This window comes from Dunckerocampus dactyliophorus, chromosome 10 (genome assembly GCF_027744805.1).
Source record: "Dunckerocampus dactyliophorus isolate RoL2022-P2 chromosome 10, RoL_Ddac_1.1, whole genome shotgun sequence".
In the NCBI taxonomy this organism is placed as follows: Eukaryota; Metazoa; Chordata; class Actinopteri; order Syngnathiformes; family Syngnathidae; genus Dunckerocampus; species Dunckerocampus dactyliophorus.
This window is the reverse complement of record NC_072828.1, coordinates 19457162-19472047: the sequence shown is the minus strand read 5'-3', so window position 1 is coordinate 19472047 and position 14886 is coordinate 19457162. Positions and strand designations below refer to the sequence as shown.

Below are 14886 nucleotides of genomic sequence, written 5' to 3'. Positions count from 1 at the left end.
TGCTTGCCAACTCTTTCATCTCAAATCAACATGCGTAAAGGTTTCTAAGCAATTTCAAAAAGAAGAATAAAGGAGAAATCTGAACTTCGGCATCTAGATCTTTAATATTATGGCTAAGCATAGATTAATAATAATAATAATAATAATAATAATAAAAAATCCAAATAAAGAAATTTCCAATTTTCAGAGATGTTTTGATATCTTATCTTTCACTGCTTCTCTTTTTCTCTATTATTATTTTCTTGCATTGCTTCAGTGTGAATTTGAATAAACTCCAACGTTGTATTGTATTTTACATTGGAAGCTTAGGTTAGCTTCAGTGTATATCGTTTCACTGTGTGAAAATACAGTTACAAAATACAGTTACTAAACCCAATCGTGTTGGACACCATATTGCTGTTAGGTTGGACTGCAAAGCCAACTCTCACTCTTTTCCCCACAGACACCACACCATGGCAATAGGTGTGGCTGTGGATATTCTGGGATGCACGGGCACCATGGAGGAGCGGGCATCCACTCTGAATCGCATCATCCTGGTTGCACTGGAGCTGAAGGACACAGTAGGAGACCTGTTTGCTTTCACAGCCCTGATGAAAGCCCTAGAACTCCCGCAGGTAACACACACCCACACACACTAGCTTTACAGTATGTACTGCAGAACATGTGGTTATCACTCATGTCGCTGAGCCTTCATGAACAATTATTTTGCTGAATATAAGGAAGATGAAATACCATAATTTCCGGAGTATTTCTTAAACTTTGAACCCTGCAGCTTATACAGCGGTGCGGCTAATTTATGGCTATGTTTTATTCTTGTGACATCTCCTTCTAATCTCCTACTAATCATTTAAATGCTGTGCTGTTCGCGAGTCAGTGAGGAAATGGTAGCTTTATTTTTTGGAAGGAGCCAATCACAAGCTATAATGGAACTCATGACGAGCTTGTCAGCCCATTGAAAATCGCAGGAGGTCATTACGCAATATAACAGTCCGACTCACGGTATCATAATCTTACAAACAAAAACTAAATTCATCACACAGCAACCTAACACCCAAAAAGTAGCTAATAAATAACAAAACAAGTACCAATAAGGGATTAAAATAAAAAAATAAACTATTTTAACCATAATGCATTTTGTCCCAGCAAAGTATTTCATTGGTTATGCCTGCCGGGGCACTGCATTGATGTCAGCCTCCCTCTGGTGGACAGAGGCAGCAATACAGTATTGCTTGAGAAGCTGAGCATTAATGAAGCACACTGCAGTCATACCCTGCATTCACTTCATTGATGTTCATTATTCCCCTCTAAGACATCAAATCAAAATGCACATTTGTTGATCATTATTTCATGTATTAATGGAACGCCGATTACCAGAGTTAACAAATGAAGTTGGTTTGTTGTACAGATCAGTCGTTTGGAGGACACGTGGACCACTCTGAGAAGGAAGTACACGCAGACTGCTATCAGCTACGAGAAAACCCTCAAACCTTTCTACAAGAATCTCTATGAGGGAACAGGTATGAAATAGACTATTACTACCATCAAGCACAAATCCTGGAAGGTTATGTTTGTTTGTAGTATGAAAGGAAAACTAATTTCCACAAAACCTTGCAGAGGGGTGCAGCCACCCTTGAATCAAGGTCTGCTTTTCTAATGACCTAGAATTTCTAGTACAGTTCATGTATTAAATCTCCTGCATACGCCTTGTGGCATAACAGCTTCTTAGTGGCCACTCTTACTGTGGAATGAGGGGGAGAGATGTCAGGACATCCGTGGGACACACCCACCATAGACATAAAAAGGGAGATTCCACACTCAAAAATGTAGAACTGAAGAAGTTGTTTGGATTAAAGGTGAAACGGCATTAAACAAGAAGAGTCCAGTTGCCTTGATTCAGCCTTTGCGGATTACCATAACCATTACCATAACCTGGATGACTGAGTAATCTATCCAGACCAATCTCATTAGATTGTGATTAACGATGTGGTCAATGAATGTATATCCTGACGGAGGTAATGTTATTAAAAACTTATTTTATCCTTGCAGCCTCCTCTCCTCTGGTGGTCTGTGTCCCCCTTTTGTTGCCTCTCCTCACTTTGATGGAGCGTCCATCCATCACACCGGAGGGGGCAGAACTTTGGGAGACCAGTGACCAGGGCTGTGACATCATGCTGCGTCACCTCGAGGCTGCAAGGGCCGTTGCACATAATGCACAAAGCTACACAGAGAATGCACAGAACATCATGCATGGTAAAACATTCATTACTTGAACTTTTTGTGATACAGTGCATCCCCGTACATGCGCGATTCAGCATTCAGGGCCCTGATTTTTGGTTTAAAAAATGAGTTAAGTTTGGACACACTCAATACAACCCCATGGCCCCAAACCCCATTAGTAACGCAAGAAATTCCACTAAGTAACCCTGACAAGGCTGTGAAGTGGAAACCATTTCAGGTGACGACCTCATGAAGCTCATTGAGAGAACACCAACGGTTTGCCGCACTATCAAAAAAAAAGACATAAAAAAAGACAAAATACATGTCTAAAATATAAGACATATTTACTTGGTTACTTCATAGTTACTTCACACTTTTCTGTTCAGTACATAATTCCACGTGTTCATTCAAAATTTTTTTTTTTAAAGAAAATCCAAACAGCCTATTAAAATATATATATATATATATATATATATATATTTTTTTTTACAATTTCGGGTCAATTTTTTTGTTGAAAATAGACCGCTTTTTCCACAGAAAAACACTTCTCATTCGCGCAAAGCCCAGGTAAAATGTACAGCATACATGTACCACTGTTGGAAAAGTCCACCATTTTTACATGTTTATGTGTTTATACTTCACTGACAATGTTTTTTCATCAAGCGGAGCGATTTCACACTTTATTTGGCGGTCCTTGAATGCACCATAGTTGCAATCTGGACAAAAACTTGCAGTGAGAAATGCCTTTGCTGACAGCTAGCCAGGACGGCCCAGCGGGCTAGGCTAACGCAATAACTCGCAGTAGCTTGTGACTCCGGTTCATCTGATCATTATCATTTAGAAGTGGCGAGTACCTATACAGTTTATACATTAAATGGATTTAATATGTGTGTGAGGCATGTTTAGGGCTTAAACTTTGATTGTGTTGCAAGTGAACAATGGCAATTAAAGAGAGAAGGTTCGGGTTCCAGAGATGCATCTAATCTAATAATGTAATAGTCCCTTTTATTGCGAATGTTGAGGTGAGATCGGAGGAGCACGTCAACTTTAAGCTAGCAGGAGGGTTTGGCAAAGTAGGAGCGAGTGACATTTTTATGGGCGTGTCAATTACTCGCGGATTTTGGACACTCGCTGGGAGGCATGGAGCGTAACTCCCACGAGAAGCGGGCCTTTACTGTATTCTGGTTTTGATTAGAAATGTTTTTTTTTTAAAGAATGTACATGCTTTTAGGTTTCCAATGTGATGAAGACCTGCTGGAGGTGTTCAAGACGGACTTTCAGCTGCGGCTGCTTTGGGGGAGTCGTGGCGCTTCAGTCAACCAGTCAGATCGCTACAGCAAATTCAGTCTCATCCTCACCGCATTGTCACGGAAGCTGGAGCCCCTAACCAAAACGCAGACATTAATTTGACTTCAATGTGTGGCAACACCTGCAGACTTCACCGGACTCTAGACTGAATGGTTTTATTTTGGCCATGGAACCTAAAACTAAAAATAGAAATATCAGCACAAGATGAGGGAAGATGTATTCATCAGTTTCAGTATGTTCTCTGCTTGACTAGTCGCCTACGATAGTATCTGTTTTACTCTGTAGTCATACACTTCAGAATACTAGTCCAACACACGTCAACGCTGTTACTCTTAAAATGTGTTTTGGTCATTTCCACTTTGAATGTTACATATTGAATGCTTGGTTTCACAACTCAACCCATAAGAACCCAAACCCATAAAGGAAAATGAAGGAGGATATATACAAGTACTACTAATTCATGTCAACTATATGTGATGTTACATATATGTTACATTGGGTGCTCTTTCTGTTTCATACCACAAATTGAACAGGAGAACGTGTATGAATTCAAAATAATGGAACCGTGGCTTTCCAAGGCTAAAAGCCTGGCAGAAATATTTTCCTAGCTTAGTTTTATATGAATTTATTCAAGAATTTCTTGAATAAATTAATTTATTTCTTAGAAATACAGTAACAACGATTTGATACGTATGCCACAACATTGAAACCATTTGAATTGGTAAAAATGAAAATGAAATCGTAAATGTATGAGAATAAAGTCCTAAATTTACGAGAAAAGAAGTCAGACTATTTACGAGAATAAAGCCATAAATTTACAAGAACAATGTCGTACATTTACGAGAATAAAGTCGTACAAAAAAAAGTCGGAATATTACGATTTTTTTTTTCTCCTAACTTTATGTTACAGGCATTGCCTGAGACTACTATGAAAAGGGGGGGACTAATGTAACCTTTGGCCTTGGACATGTGGAGGGGGCGGGGTAATGAAGGTGGAAGTGAGAAGGGCTAGCCATGCTAATCTAAATGCACAACTGCCCTGTTTTGCGCCAAGTTATACTGTAAATGAAAGATCGCCTGAAGCAAGAAGAAAGTTCCCTTCCTTCCTGAAGAGCTATACTGTGTTTTCCCTCTGGCACGATGATACGTAATATCACGACTTTATTCTCGTACATTTACAACTCTATTCTCGTAAATTTACGACTTTTTTTCTCCTAAATGTACGACTTTATTCTCGTAATATCACAACTTTATTCTCGTAATATCACGACTTTATTCTCGTAATTTTACGACTTTATTCTCGTTTACGACTTTTTTTCTCGTAAATGTACGACTTTATTCTCGTAATATTACGACTTTTTTTCCCCTAAATCTACGAATGTTTTTCTCGTAAATTTACGACTTTATTCTCGAAATCCCTGACTTTTTTTTTCCCCAATGTGGCCCTAGTACTCTGTTGTGGGTTCAAAATGACCTTTAATGGCAGAAAATAAGCTTTTTTGGGGAAGCAATATCCTGGGATAGTCACATGACAACCACCCCCTAATGTTTCATATAATTCACTTAAGGACTTAATGAGTTACAGTTAAGCACAAAGCTGTATTGGGCCCATTTTAGGACATTTAAAGTGTCACTGTGGGTTCTTATGGGTTCGATTTACTTTTATCCACACAAAGATGAGACTGGCAGCACTTGTACTGTGTATTGTACGTTTAAAGCAATTTGAAATTTACAGCCTGTGTTTCCTGAGCATAGTTGAGTGTCACGGGCCCTTCAAGAAATGAAAATGAGGACGAAATGTGCACTTTCTTGAGAGCAGACATCTGTGTACAATGTCTATAGAAGTATTTGTAATGAAGCCAAACAGTTGAAGTTGTTGATTTCAACCTCTTGACACAAAACTAAATCCACCATTCGATCGACACAGAATTGGATGGATGAAGTAAAACCGCATTCAAACGACAACCTCAATTCCAAGTGTGAGTTTGTCTGTGGAAAGTGTCACTAATGTACATGGATTGTACAGTAGGGTGGTACAAGGTTGTTTGGCAAACGCACACAAGCATATTCACCTGTCAGAGACTAAAGTTGTACATATGTGTGACACTGACAAGTTCATATTTGACTGTATATAGTTGAGGCAGAATATAACTAAAAATAATAAGATGCTAAATAATTTGAATGTTTATATTGTGAACTACTGTGGTAAAGTTCAATAAATGTGGTACATGTGCTTTTGTGTGGACGTTCAATGGGAATAAATCACACTACACTGTACAAATTTGCGGATTTTGGACAGAAAAATATATTTAAAAATGTTTTTTTCTCTTGTTTTGCCCTGCAGACAACACATCACGTCCACCATAAATCGGTAATTTATTAACATATGACAATGCAAGCTAAATGCACAGCATACATGTACCACTGTTAGAAAGCCCATGATTTGTACATGTTTATGTCTTGCTTTGTGATTTCTCCCACTTGTTCGGCCGTCCTTGAATGCACCACTGTAGTGTGTGGTGGCTGGCTACATTGTTACTCCAATTCCACTCCAATATACATTTTGTAATTTAAATGGGTATAATAAGTGTTTGAGGCATATTTATGGCTTAAAACCTGACGGGGGCTGGGGGTGTTGGAAAGTCAGCACTAAATATCTTGTAATGGCTTCATTCAAATCCAAGCTCAGACGTCACATCGCCTCAATTCGTGTAATTGCGTACTTGCACTTATTACGTGTCACTGCGCAATCGGCATACTATTAATAAATGTATACATTCAATTAGTATGCAATATAAACATTTTAATATAGGGTATACAATACCAATGATGAACTGTGCAGTTGGAGGACAATACAACACAATACACTGCATTTGCTCAGAGTGCTTTGAAACGATTGTGGTCTGTGGAGTCCTCTAGCGGTAAAACTAAGTAATTACATTAACGCCATGAATGCGTGACCAACCCGTAATGGGAGTCTAGCATGTAATTCAACTTATGCCAGAACATTTTACAAACACTTCAATTAAAGTAAGTTACTGTAAGTGATGTAAACCAAGGAAGCACTTAGCACACATTGGTAGGAATCTATGAAGTAACAGTTCTGTACTGGACAAGAAACTTACATGTTAGTCATGAACGCACACGGAGGAAGATGTGTCCATCACTCGTAACAAACAGAGACTACAGAAAAGAGTGTTTAACAGGAAATGACGTCACGAACCGTGTTGCTAAAAGAAGAACACAAGAAACACGATAAAACTACAGCAGAACGCTACCCGGCTTCTCATAAAGATCAATGTAAGTCTGTAGTTTACTGTAGCAACGTAAAATCGGGTATATGCGGACATTTTCCTCGAAATATTATAACATTCAGCTTCTGGTACAATTAGTCATTTTGTCAATACCGAACGATTACACTGTCAAAACTAAGTACGCAGTGTATTTTTTTCCCTAAATAATTTATTTAACCTTTATTTAACCAGACAAATCTAACTGCGATAAAGATCTATTAACAAGGGTGACCCAGCCAAGAGGTCAACAGCACACATCATAATACAGAAATAAAATGTGTAAATTATTGTAGCTTATTTTCTAGCATCCAGTAAAAACAAATGTTTTCATTGTTCATTGCTCACTTTATTTCATCAATATTTTAGTAGATGAAAAAAGGCATTTAGTCCACAAAGTGTGACAACATTCAAAGTATAAAAAAGTGTGCATAAGTGTATATGGGAGGGAAAGTACTGCCATTGGTTATTACAACAAATACAAGATGTTATAAAACACATGAGAACCTGCAAAGACACGTTGGACTCAACCTACTTGTATGTTTTGTTTTTTTTTTATTTACTGATAGGTTGTACTGGGAGTTGACTTTTTGTGTTTTTCCAACAACAGTTGAAGAGAACAACATATGTACATGTGTACGTGTGTAAAGTCTGCAGGACAAACTGGATCAGAACAGATTTGAAATAAGAGCAATGCCAAGAACACCATTTGTGTTTTTACTGCACCTCATAGCAGTAATTCACATCAGATCAGATCTGCTTAAATTCAGTTTTGCATTTGAATCCAAACTTCACAGTATGTACTTTTCATATATACTGTGTGCACTTATATGTATAGGGATTACTAGATAGGATCAGTATGAAATGCCTTTATCAAGTGTTTATCTACAAAGAGAAGGTGAAGTTTCAGTTTTACGTTATCACTAAAAAAAAAAAAACTTCTACCATGAGTGGATTATTACTTCCATCTAACATTCTTTATTCTACTTCCTTAACTTGGCTGTGCTGTATTATTGATGTTAATGTGTTCATCTTTGGAGTATTTCTACTTGTGCCTCAAAAGTCACACTTGGAAGACAAGTTATGTCACCACTGAAAAGCAATTTCATCTTGAGTTTTTCATAAAATGGATAAAGTAGTAGTTCATGTACAAATACAAAGAAAAAACACTTGATGTGTGTGAAAGGCATGATCAGAAACCATTGAAACAGACCAGTCTGTACCATTATTCTAAAAAGAAGTGAGCAATAATAAGGATACCCCTGTGTGGATTTACTTTCTCAGAGGTATGAGGCCCTTTTGTCTCAGTTTTTAATGTTTTAATATTCTATTTAGTTAAAAAAAACAAAAACACAGACTTGCGCTTAATTAGCAAACATAGCATTAAAAGGTCATGGGTATATAGACTAGTGGGCTGAGGGGTGTTTAAGTAGCATCTACAGCATCATTCTGCACATTTCACAGTTTCATAAGAATACACACAAAAAAAGATTTAAGGCGTGCTCACATCTTATTTCAATTACCTTGGGAGACATGGGGTTAGTTTGATTCAGAGTAAAGATCAATAGGTGTGTAAATGCTTTAGCTGACTGAACACACACATACGTGGTTGTAAAACACCAGAGGAATTGCTTCAAACTATAGAGAAAAACCATGCAAAACATTGTTTGACAGTTATTACAAAAGGAGTATAAAAATCATCTAGTGCAGGGGTGTCCAGAGGTTTTCCACCGAGGGCCACATACTGAAAACTGAAAAGATGCATGGGCTGTCGTAATATGGCTTTATTTGCATATTTAAACTTTTTCCACAACCTGATTTTATAAAAATGACATTTTGTTTCTCATAATGTTACGACTGTAAAAAAGTATTTGTTTTCTTTAATATTCCAACTTTATGTTAATAAAATGACATTATTTTTGTAAAATTAAGATTTTTTTCTCGTTAGAGTACAACTTTTTTTCTTTTAATATTTTGACTTCATTCTTGTAAAATTACTGTGCCAAAAACAACAACAAAAAAACAGCCGCATGCCGCAAATGTCCCCCAGGGCGTACTTTGGACACTCCTGATCTAGGGAGATATAAAACCACCAGAGCTTTTACTGGTCGGGCCACACAGAAAAAAAAAAAAAAAAAAAGACACCCTTTCATTTCATCATTCTTTCATTTGAGCAGAAACGCTGTAGTACTTCAGGGCAAAGTGCATTGGCTTCATTCAAACATTGTCTCCTGAAGAGTGTCAAACAAACACGGCTAAACACAATCACCACGGAAACACATTCAACATATTAAAAAGGTGTTATTATATACAAATCATTCAATGATTAAAAAATATCAAGCACGTACCAGGGGAGCATGTACACACGTGTCTGGTAAATTAAAACTAAACTGCTGTTCGGCCTTCATCGCTATATGGGTGCCTGTGTCATCACATTCAGAGACATAATTGATTAAATGGGGCAGGGGGGACGGCTATGAAGATGCTGTAGCTGTTGAGGGCTGATGGGAGACGTAGTCAAGCAGACGAGACACACTGAAATGTCTGGAAGAACAGCAGCAGCTTTTAGGGCAGAGTCTGCTGGGAAAGACACGGAGATCCTCTTTCTTGCTGTTTGGTAAAGAAAGTCTGCCGTCTGCTGGTGAGAGGGTGGAGTTGCCACAAAAGAGAGGAGGAGAGAAAAAGATAGAGGGGGGGGTAGATAGTCCTGCTACCTGAGGAGAAGCTCTGATTTCACCTAAATGATGGGAGATGGTACACACAACTCATGCTGGAAACACAATCGTAGCACTAAGTTGCACGCAAAAGTTGAACGGAACATCAGATAAGATGTGGGAGACATTTATGGTATGTTAAAGGCATGCGGTTTAAAGTGGATGACACCCGGAGGCAGGCGTGAGGAGCAGAGTGGCTCAGGCAGGCAGGCAGGCAGGCATCACCAACAGAGCACAGATGACCATAAAAGGGATGAGTTCAATGGCACGACACTGATACTGTTAGTAGCAGCAAATACCCTAATCTTTACTAAGATTGCAATAGATTATTTCCTCATTTCCAGAATGGGGGAAACGTTTCACTAGAAAACAAGATTTATATTAATTCTAAAAAAATAACATTAGAGTCTTGTGTAAAAATGCATTGTTGAATTCTCCCTGCAACTGATGCCCTGCATACTCTAGGCCTGAGAATTAGTGTAGTCAAGATTTACTGGACTTTTGCATACAACTCAAGTATAGAATAGCTACATCACAAAAACAGAGCATGAAAACGGCATCTTCCTGCTTGCTTTGATGAGTTTATAGCTGAAAAACTTCCACTACTTGCCAATCATAGGATACTACGCAAAGTCAGTAGCCTGTTTTTGTTTTTAAATCAGCTATTTAGAAGTCCTGTGGTATCAGATAGGACCTCTACAGTGTACCACTTAAAACACTAATGTCGACTACTTCGATCTACCAGCCTTTTATCTTTAGAAAGCCACAATGCTGCAGTCGTTATGGATGTGTGAGCATGCAGACATGCAAACTTTTAGCTCTTCTCTTTCCCTCTCTACCTCTCTCCTTTTTGTCTCTCTCGTGCTCACCCCCACCACCAAAATTCAGCAATCAGCGAGAGCCCTCCACCAGCCAAATCAAATCGCCTGGCCACCCTGCAGCCCTCAGGAACCTGCACAGTCATATAGAAGAGAGACCAAGTTAACACGACACAACCACACCAAGACACACAAACACATGTGTAAGATTGCGTCTGAATCTGAACAAAATCAAAAGGAACAAACACAATCTTGAAAGAAAAGAAAATGTAGTGTCTTAGTACAACCTGCATTCATTGACAATACCCTTAGCTACGTATATTCATGTTTGTTAATCTGGTGCTGCACCCTTATTTGTGCTACAACGTGCTGGCTAAGATAAATATCATGTAAACGTTGTTTTTAAAAGCGCTACACATATCTTCTGGTGCATCCCAGGGGAGGCCCACCTCACACCATGAACACCCCTGCTGTAAGAAATTGTAATTTCTAATTTTAGTAACTGTTTTTCTAAAACAGAAATATTTCACTTCAGACTTTAAGGGTGCATCTTATCCAGTGGAACCTCGGTTGGCATATTTTTCAGTTTACATCAAAAATGTGCCCAATCATAATATAGCAGTTGTCTTGTTGTGCTCCCCGCCCCCCCAATTACCCCAGCTCAGTCTCTGCTTTTCTTATTGATTGTGGCTGTAAAATAACGCACAATGAAGCCAAAAAAAAGTTGCAAGTGCGGTGTATTATGCCCAATTCGGCTTTGAAAATAAATCAAATTTTGTATGTGGCTGTTCACATTACCAAAAAAAAATACTGCGACCTGTAAATGTGAACGCGATGCGTCCGGGAAGTGACACGCATGTGCAAAACATGATGTGACATACATTGCCGTGTGCTGGAAGTAAATATTGCCCCAGTTTGTGCTCTCCTTGGCATGTTTCTGGCAGTTTTAAAGATTTTGAGCAATGGGAATCAACAATTTCTTAACTAAATGATTCCACACAGGAGATTAAGGAGGAAGAGGGCAAAACTTTTGGTTATGGCTGTTCGTGGAGAACTTGCTGCGACTTCTGTTCTGAGGAGTGTGGGTGGATGTTGGAGCCAGAAATGGTGGGTGACATGAGCCCCTTCGCTGACACACATTTGCCTACATATGTGAGTACCTTTATTGAAGTCTCCTACGGCAAAACACGCCTTTCGACGACATATAGGTCGGATATATGTGACCTAACAGTTCAGACTGCAGTAGATCGGATACATATCGGATTTATAGCTACATGCGAACAAGGCCTGAGTCGCATTCGAAAAAATTTGAACTGTACTGTTCACACTGACATGATAAAAATCAGACACAGGTCACATATGAGGGGAAAAAAATTGAATTGACCTGCAGTGTGAATGTAGCCTTACATTATTTTTTATGGGGAAACGATTCGGTTAGACGAGATTTTGGTTTTAGTCTGACTTGACTCTCTGGAATGAATTAATGATACTATCTGAGGTTCCACTGTGTACATTATCCCACCAGGAGTAATAGTTCGGCATTCTATGTCTGCATGGATTACAACCATGCACAGCACACAATGCAATTTTGATTTATTTGTCATGTAGAATTGGTAGCTATTGTAACTATTACGTTGAAATTCGCTACTACATATTACAGATGGGAACTTAAACAAAAACTCTACTTTTTTGGAATCTTGCCCATCATCCACAATCCTTGAGACATGAACACACGCGTCTCTCTTTTCTGTGTGTTCTAAAGATATAAAAACAGAAGAGACAGCTCATTACTGCACGTGATGGGATATATCTATGCCCTACAAAGACCGCTATTAAAAGACCTCCAAAAACTTCCAACAAGGTTTTATGGTTTTATATATACATGCTGTGACCATGTAGTGACATGTACATTCATGATAACATGTAATACTTATTATTCTGGTCCTTTTAAACATTACCGGAACTTCCTTCCTGAGCGCATTGATTTCACATAGCAACATAGAAATGAACGCCTACACCGAGAGTTAACTTTTCCAAACTCAAAAACAAACACAGCAGCAGAAGTAGCGGCGGCCCCAATATGTAGCGTTACCTTTTTGGTCGTGCCCTGAGGCGCTGACGCGCTGCAGGCGAGTGTGTGGTGAAGCTTGTCGATAGCCGGCTAGTAGCTAGCCGGTGTGGTGTGGCAAGGTGTCAATGCACCAATAACGTGATTCGATCGGCATAACAATGTTGATAATAATAATAATAATAATAGCAATGTCGCTGTAGCTTGGTTAATATGAATGTCACATTATATGTAAATGGGGCGTTGTTGGCGCTTTTTGGAGTTTCTTTCAGAAGGCTTTATAGGTGGAATAAGTGTTTACCTTTACGAGCTTAGCTGCGTCTTTTTAGCTGTTTTATATGTTTAGAACGCACAGAAAAGAGAAAGACATCTAACATAAGGATTGTGGATGATGGGCAAAAGTAAAAAAAAAAAAGTGCAGTTTTCCTTTAAAAAGTTGAATAAACAATTTTGGATATTTGCTCATACGATGTACTTTTATATGTGGCTTTTTTGTTTTGGCGAAACTAAAAAAACTCTAAAACTTACAATAGTTCATCGGAGCTAAAGACCCTCTTTAAATGAATTGCTATGATGTTGCAAGTATAGAATAAGAAAACTTAGTCTGTGACAGCACAGAAAAAAAGAAACGTGTGAAGCAAATACTAAAATGCGCATGGATCACACACATCAGAAAGACACTTCAAATGATGTGAACAAGTGAATTCAGACAGCATATAATCAAACATTTGCAGTTAAAAAACGAAATCAAGGAAGTCATTGAAAACTAGAAAAAGATTGTTTCTAATATATTATATAAAAAATCTTTAACACTTTGTGATAAGTAAGAAGCAATGTACAGTGGCTCAGGCACATATAGAAATGCCTTAAAAACAAGATGCACATCACTCAGAAACACTCACCACAGTAGCATCAGTTCCATAGACGTGACAGGGGGGGGATGAGTGAGTAGAGGGTTAGCGCAACAAACAGAAGGAAGGACAAGCGATGGGAAGAAACACAAAATAGCAAAATACATGATTGTGTCCATGTGGATGCTCCGACACTTTCTGTCTTTCTTCTTTGTCATCTTATCTTGAGGAACAAAGTGCAGGTTTGGTGAGAATGAAAAGGAGATGGTTCATAGGACAGAGGATAAATGGAGGTTCAGATATAGGTGACAGCACCTTTGCAGTTCTTCTCCATGGTGATTTCTACATAGGTGGTGGGGACGTAACCTTCCTCCCCACTCTGCTTCCTGGCCCTCGTCCAGCCGTCACCTTTATCCTCCTCAATGATATACAAGACCTGCCGGCAGAGAGAAAAGCTGATGATGTAAGAACCACGACATTAACGGCTAGCGAAAACTTAGGGTCACTTTTTGCTTAAATTGTTAGTTCTGTACTAACCCAAATATAAAAGGGGGCATATTATATTCTGTATATATATTTTATTCTTAGCAAGTCTCCAAAAACAGGTTTATATATGAAAACCAGCAGGTGGCGCAAAAGTCAATCTCCTCACACCAGTAATCTGCAGAGCTGCAGCCATAACATATACAGACCATACCAGTATACCCTTTGGAAAAAAGCATGTCTCAAAGGTTGGGCAAGTCAGCAAACAATGAAGTGATAATGCCAATTTGAAGATGACCAGTGAAACAACTGTCAAGCAGCTAAGAAATATCATTTCTATTCGAGTATCGGTGATTTCAATACGGACAACATGATTTGGATTTTTTTTTTTAAAAGAGGGGGTTGTGTTATATTCAAGGCTGTTATTTTTCAGTCAGTAAGGTAATATTTTTATTATTATTGTTGTGCAAGTGCCTTTCAAAGTACCTGAAGGCACTTCACAGCAGACATTAAAAACATATAATAGACAAAAGATAAATACAAACATTGAATCCAAAAATACAAAACAAACCAATATTGCATTTTTTGTCAATATCACCATCCCTAGTTGTGTGTGAATTATACTGGCACAAACTTCTACAGTAATGGTAACAAATAATGTACCGTAGTGTGCAAAGCCAAAACATACAAACTGTAAACAAATAAAACTCACCTCGTCTTCTGCCATGACTAACGTTCCCTCATTCTGACCTACAACGAAAAGTAAAGTGTCAGTGATAGAAAATGGCCGTATTTTTACCTCATGTACCTTCAATGAGCATATAAAATGTTTTGGGTGATATACATCAGCAATTCATAGTCCTGCAAGGGCCCTCCTCCTCAAGCATCCCGCACTACATACAATATACGGACGGTATTTATGCTTACCGTCAAAACTGTACAAAGCTTTGCAGTGTCCGATAACAGGCAGTGGGTCATCATCATCAAATTCATCATCAAACTCATGGGGGTCAGCACTGGGGTGTCCGGGCTGAGGGGGACTGGAGTGATAGTGAGGTGTGTGATGCTCCTGACTGGTGTCTTCTGTATAACTGCCTTCAGGACTGATGACAAACACATAGTAGAAGACAGATTTGT

General features: G+C 38.6%; 2 protein-coding genes across 12 annotated transcripts in view; one reads left to right on the top strand and one right to left on the bottom strand.

Annotated features, from left to right (window-relative positions):
• Nucleotides 1-4957, top strand: part of bcar3 (BCAR3 adaptor protein, NSP family member) — a 70080-nt gene extending 65123 nt beyond the window's left edge. For all 5 annotated transcript variants that reach the window (XM_054790200.1, XM_054790203.1, XM_054790201.1 and 2 more), the window contains 4 exons: nucleotides 443-614; nucleotides 1406-1517; nucleotides 2047-2250; nucleotides 3449-4957. In XM_054790200.1, the coding sequence (XP_054646175.1) occupies nucleotides 443-614; nucleotides 1406-1517; nucleotides 2047-2250; nucleotides 3449-3627 (667 nt within the window). In that variant the 3' untranslated portion in view covers nucleotides 3628-4957. The remainder of the gene's footprint in view (nucleotides 1-442; nucleotides 615-1405; nucleotides 1518-2046; nucleotides 2251-3448) is intronic.
• Nucleotides 4958-6010: 1053 nt separating this feature from the next.
• The window catches only part of fnbp1l (formin binding protein 1-like), a 46179-nt gene continuing 37303 nt past the window's right edge, over nucleotides 6011-14886 (bottom strand). For 2 of the 7 annotated variants that reach the window (XM_054790209.1, XM_054790213.1), the window contains 3 exons: nucleotides 14677-14852; nucleotides 14462-14499; nucleotides 6011-13702 (listed from right to left, as the gene is read on the bottom strand). In XM_054790209.1, the coding sequence (XP_054646184.1) occupies nucleotides 13562-13702; nucleotides 14462-14499; nucleotides 14677-14852 (355 nt within the window). In that variant the 3' untranslated portion in view covers nucleotides 6011-13561. The remainder of the gene's footprint in view (nucleotides 13703-14461; nucleotides 14500-14676; nucleotides 14853-14886) is intronic. The other 5 variants (XM_054790206.1, XM_054790208.1, XM_054790207.1 and 2 more) reach the window with 4 other exon arrangements.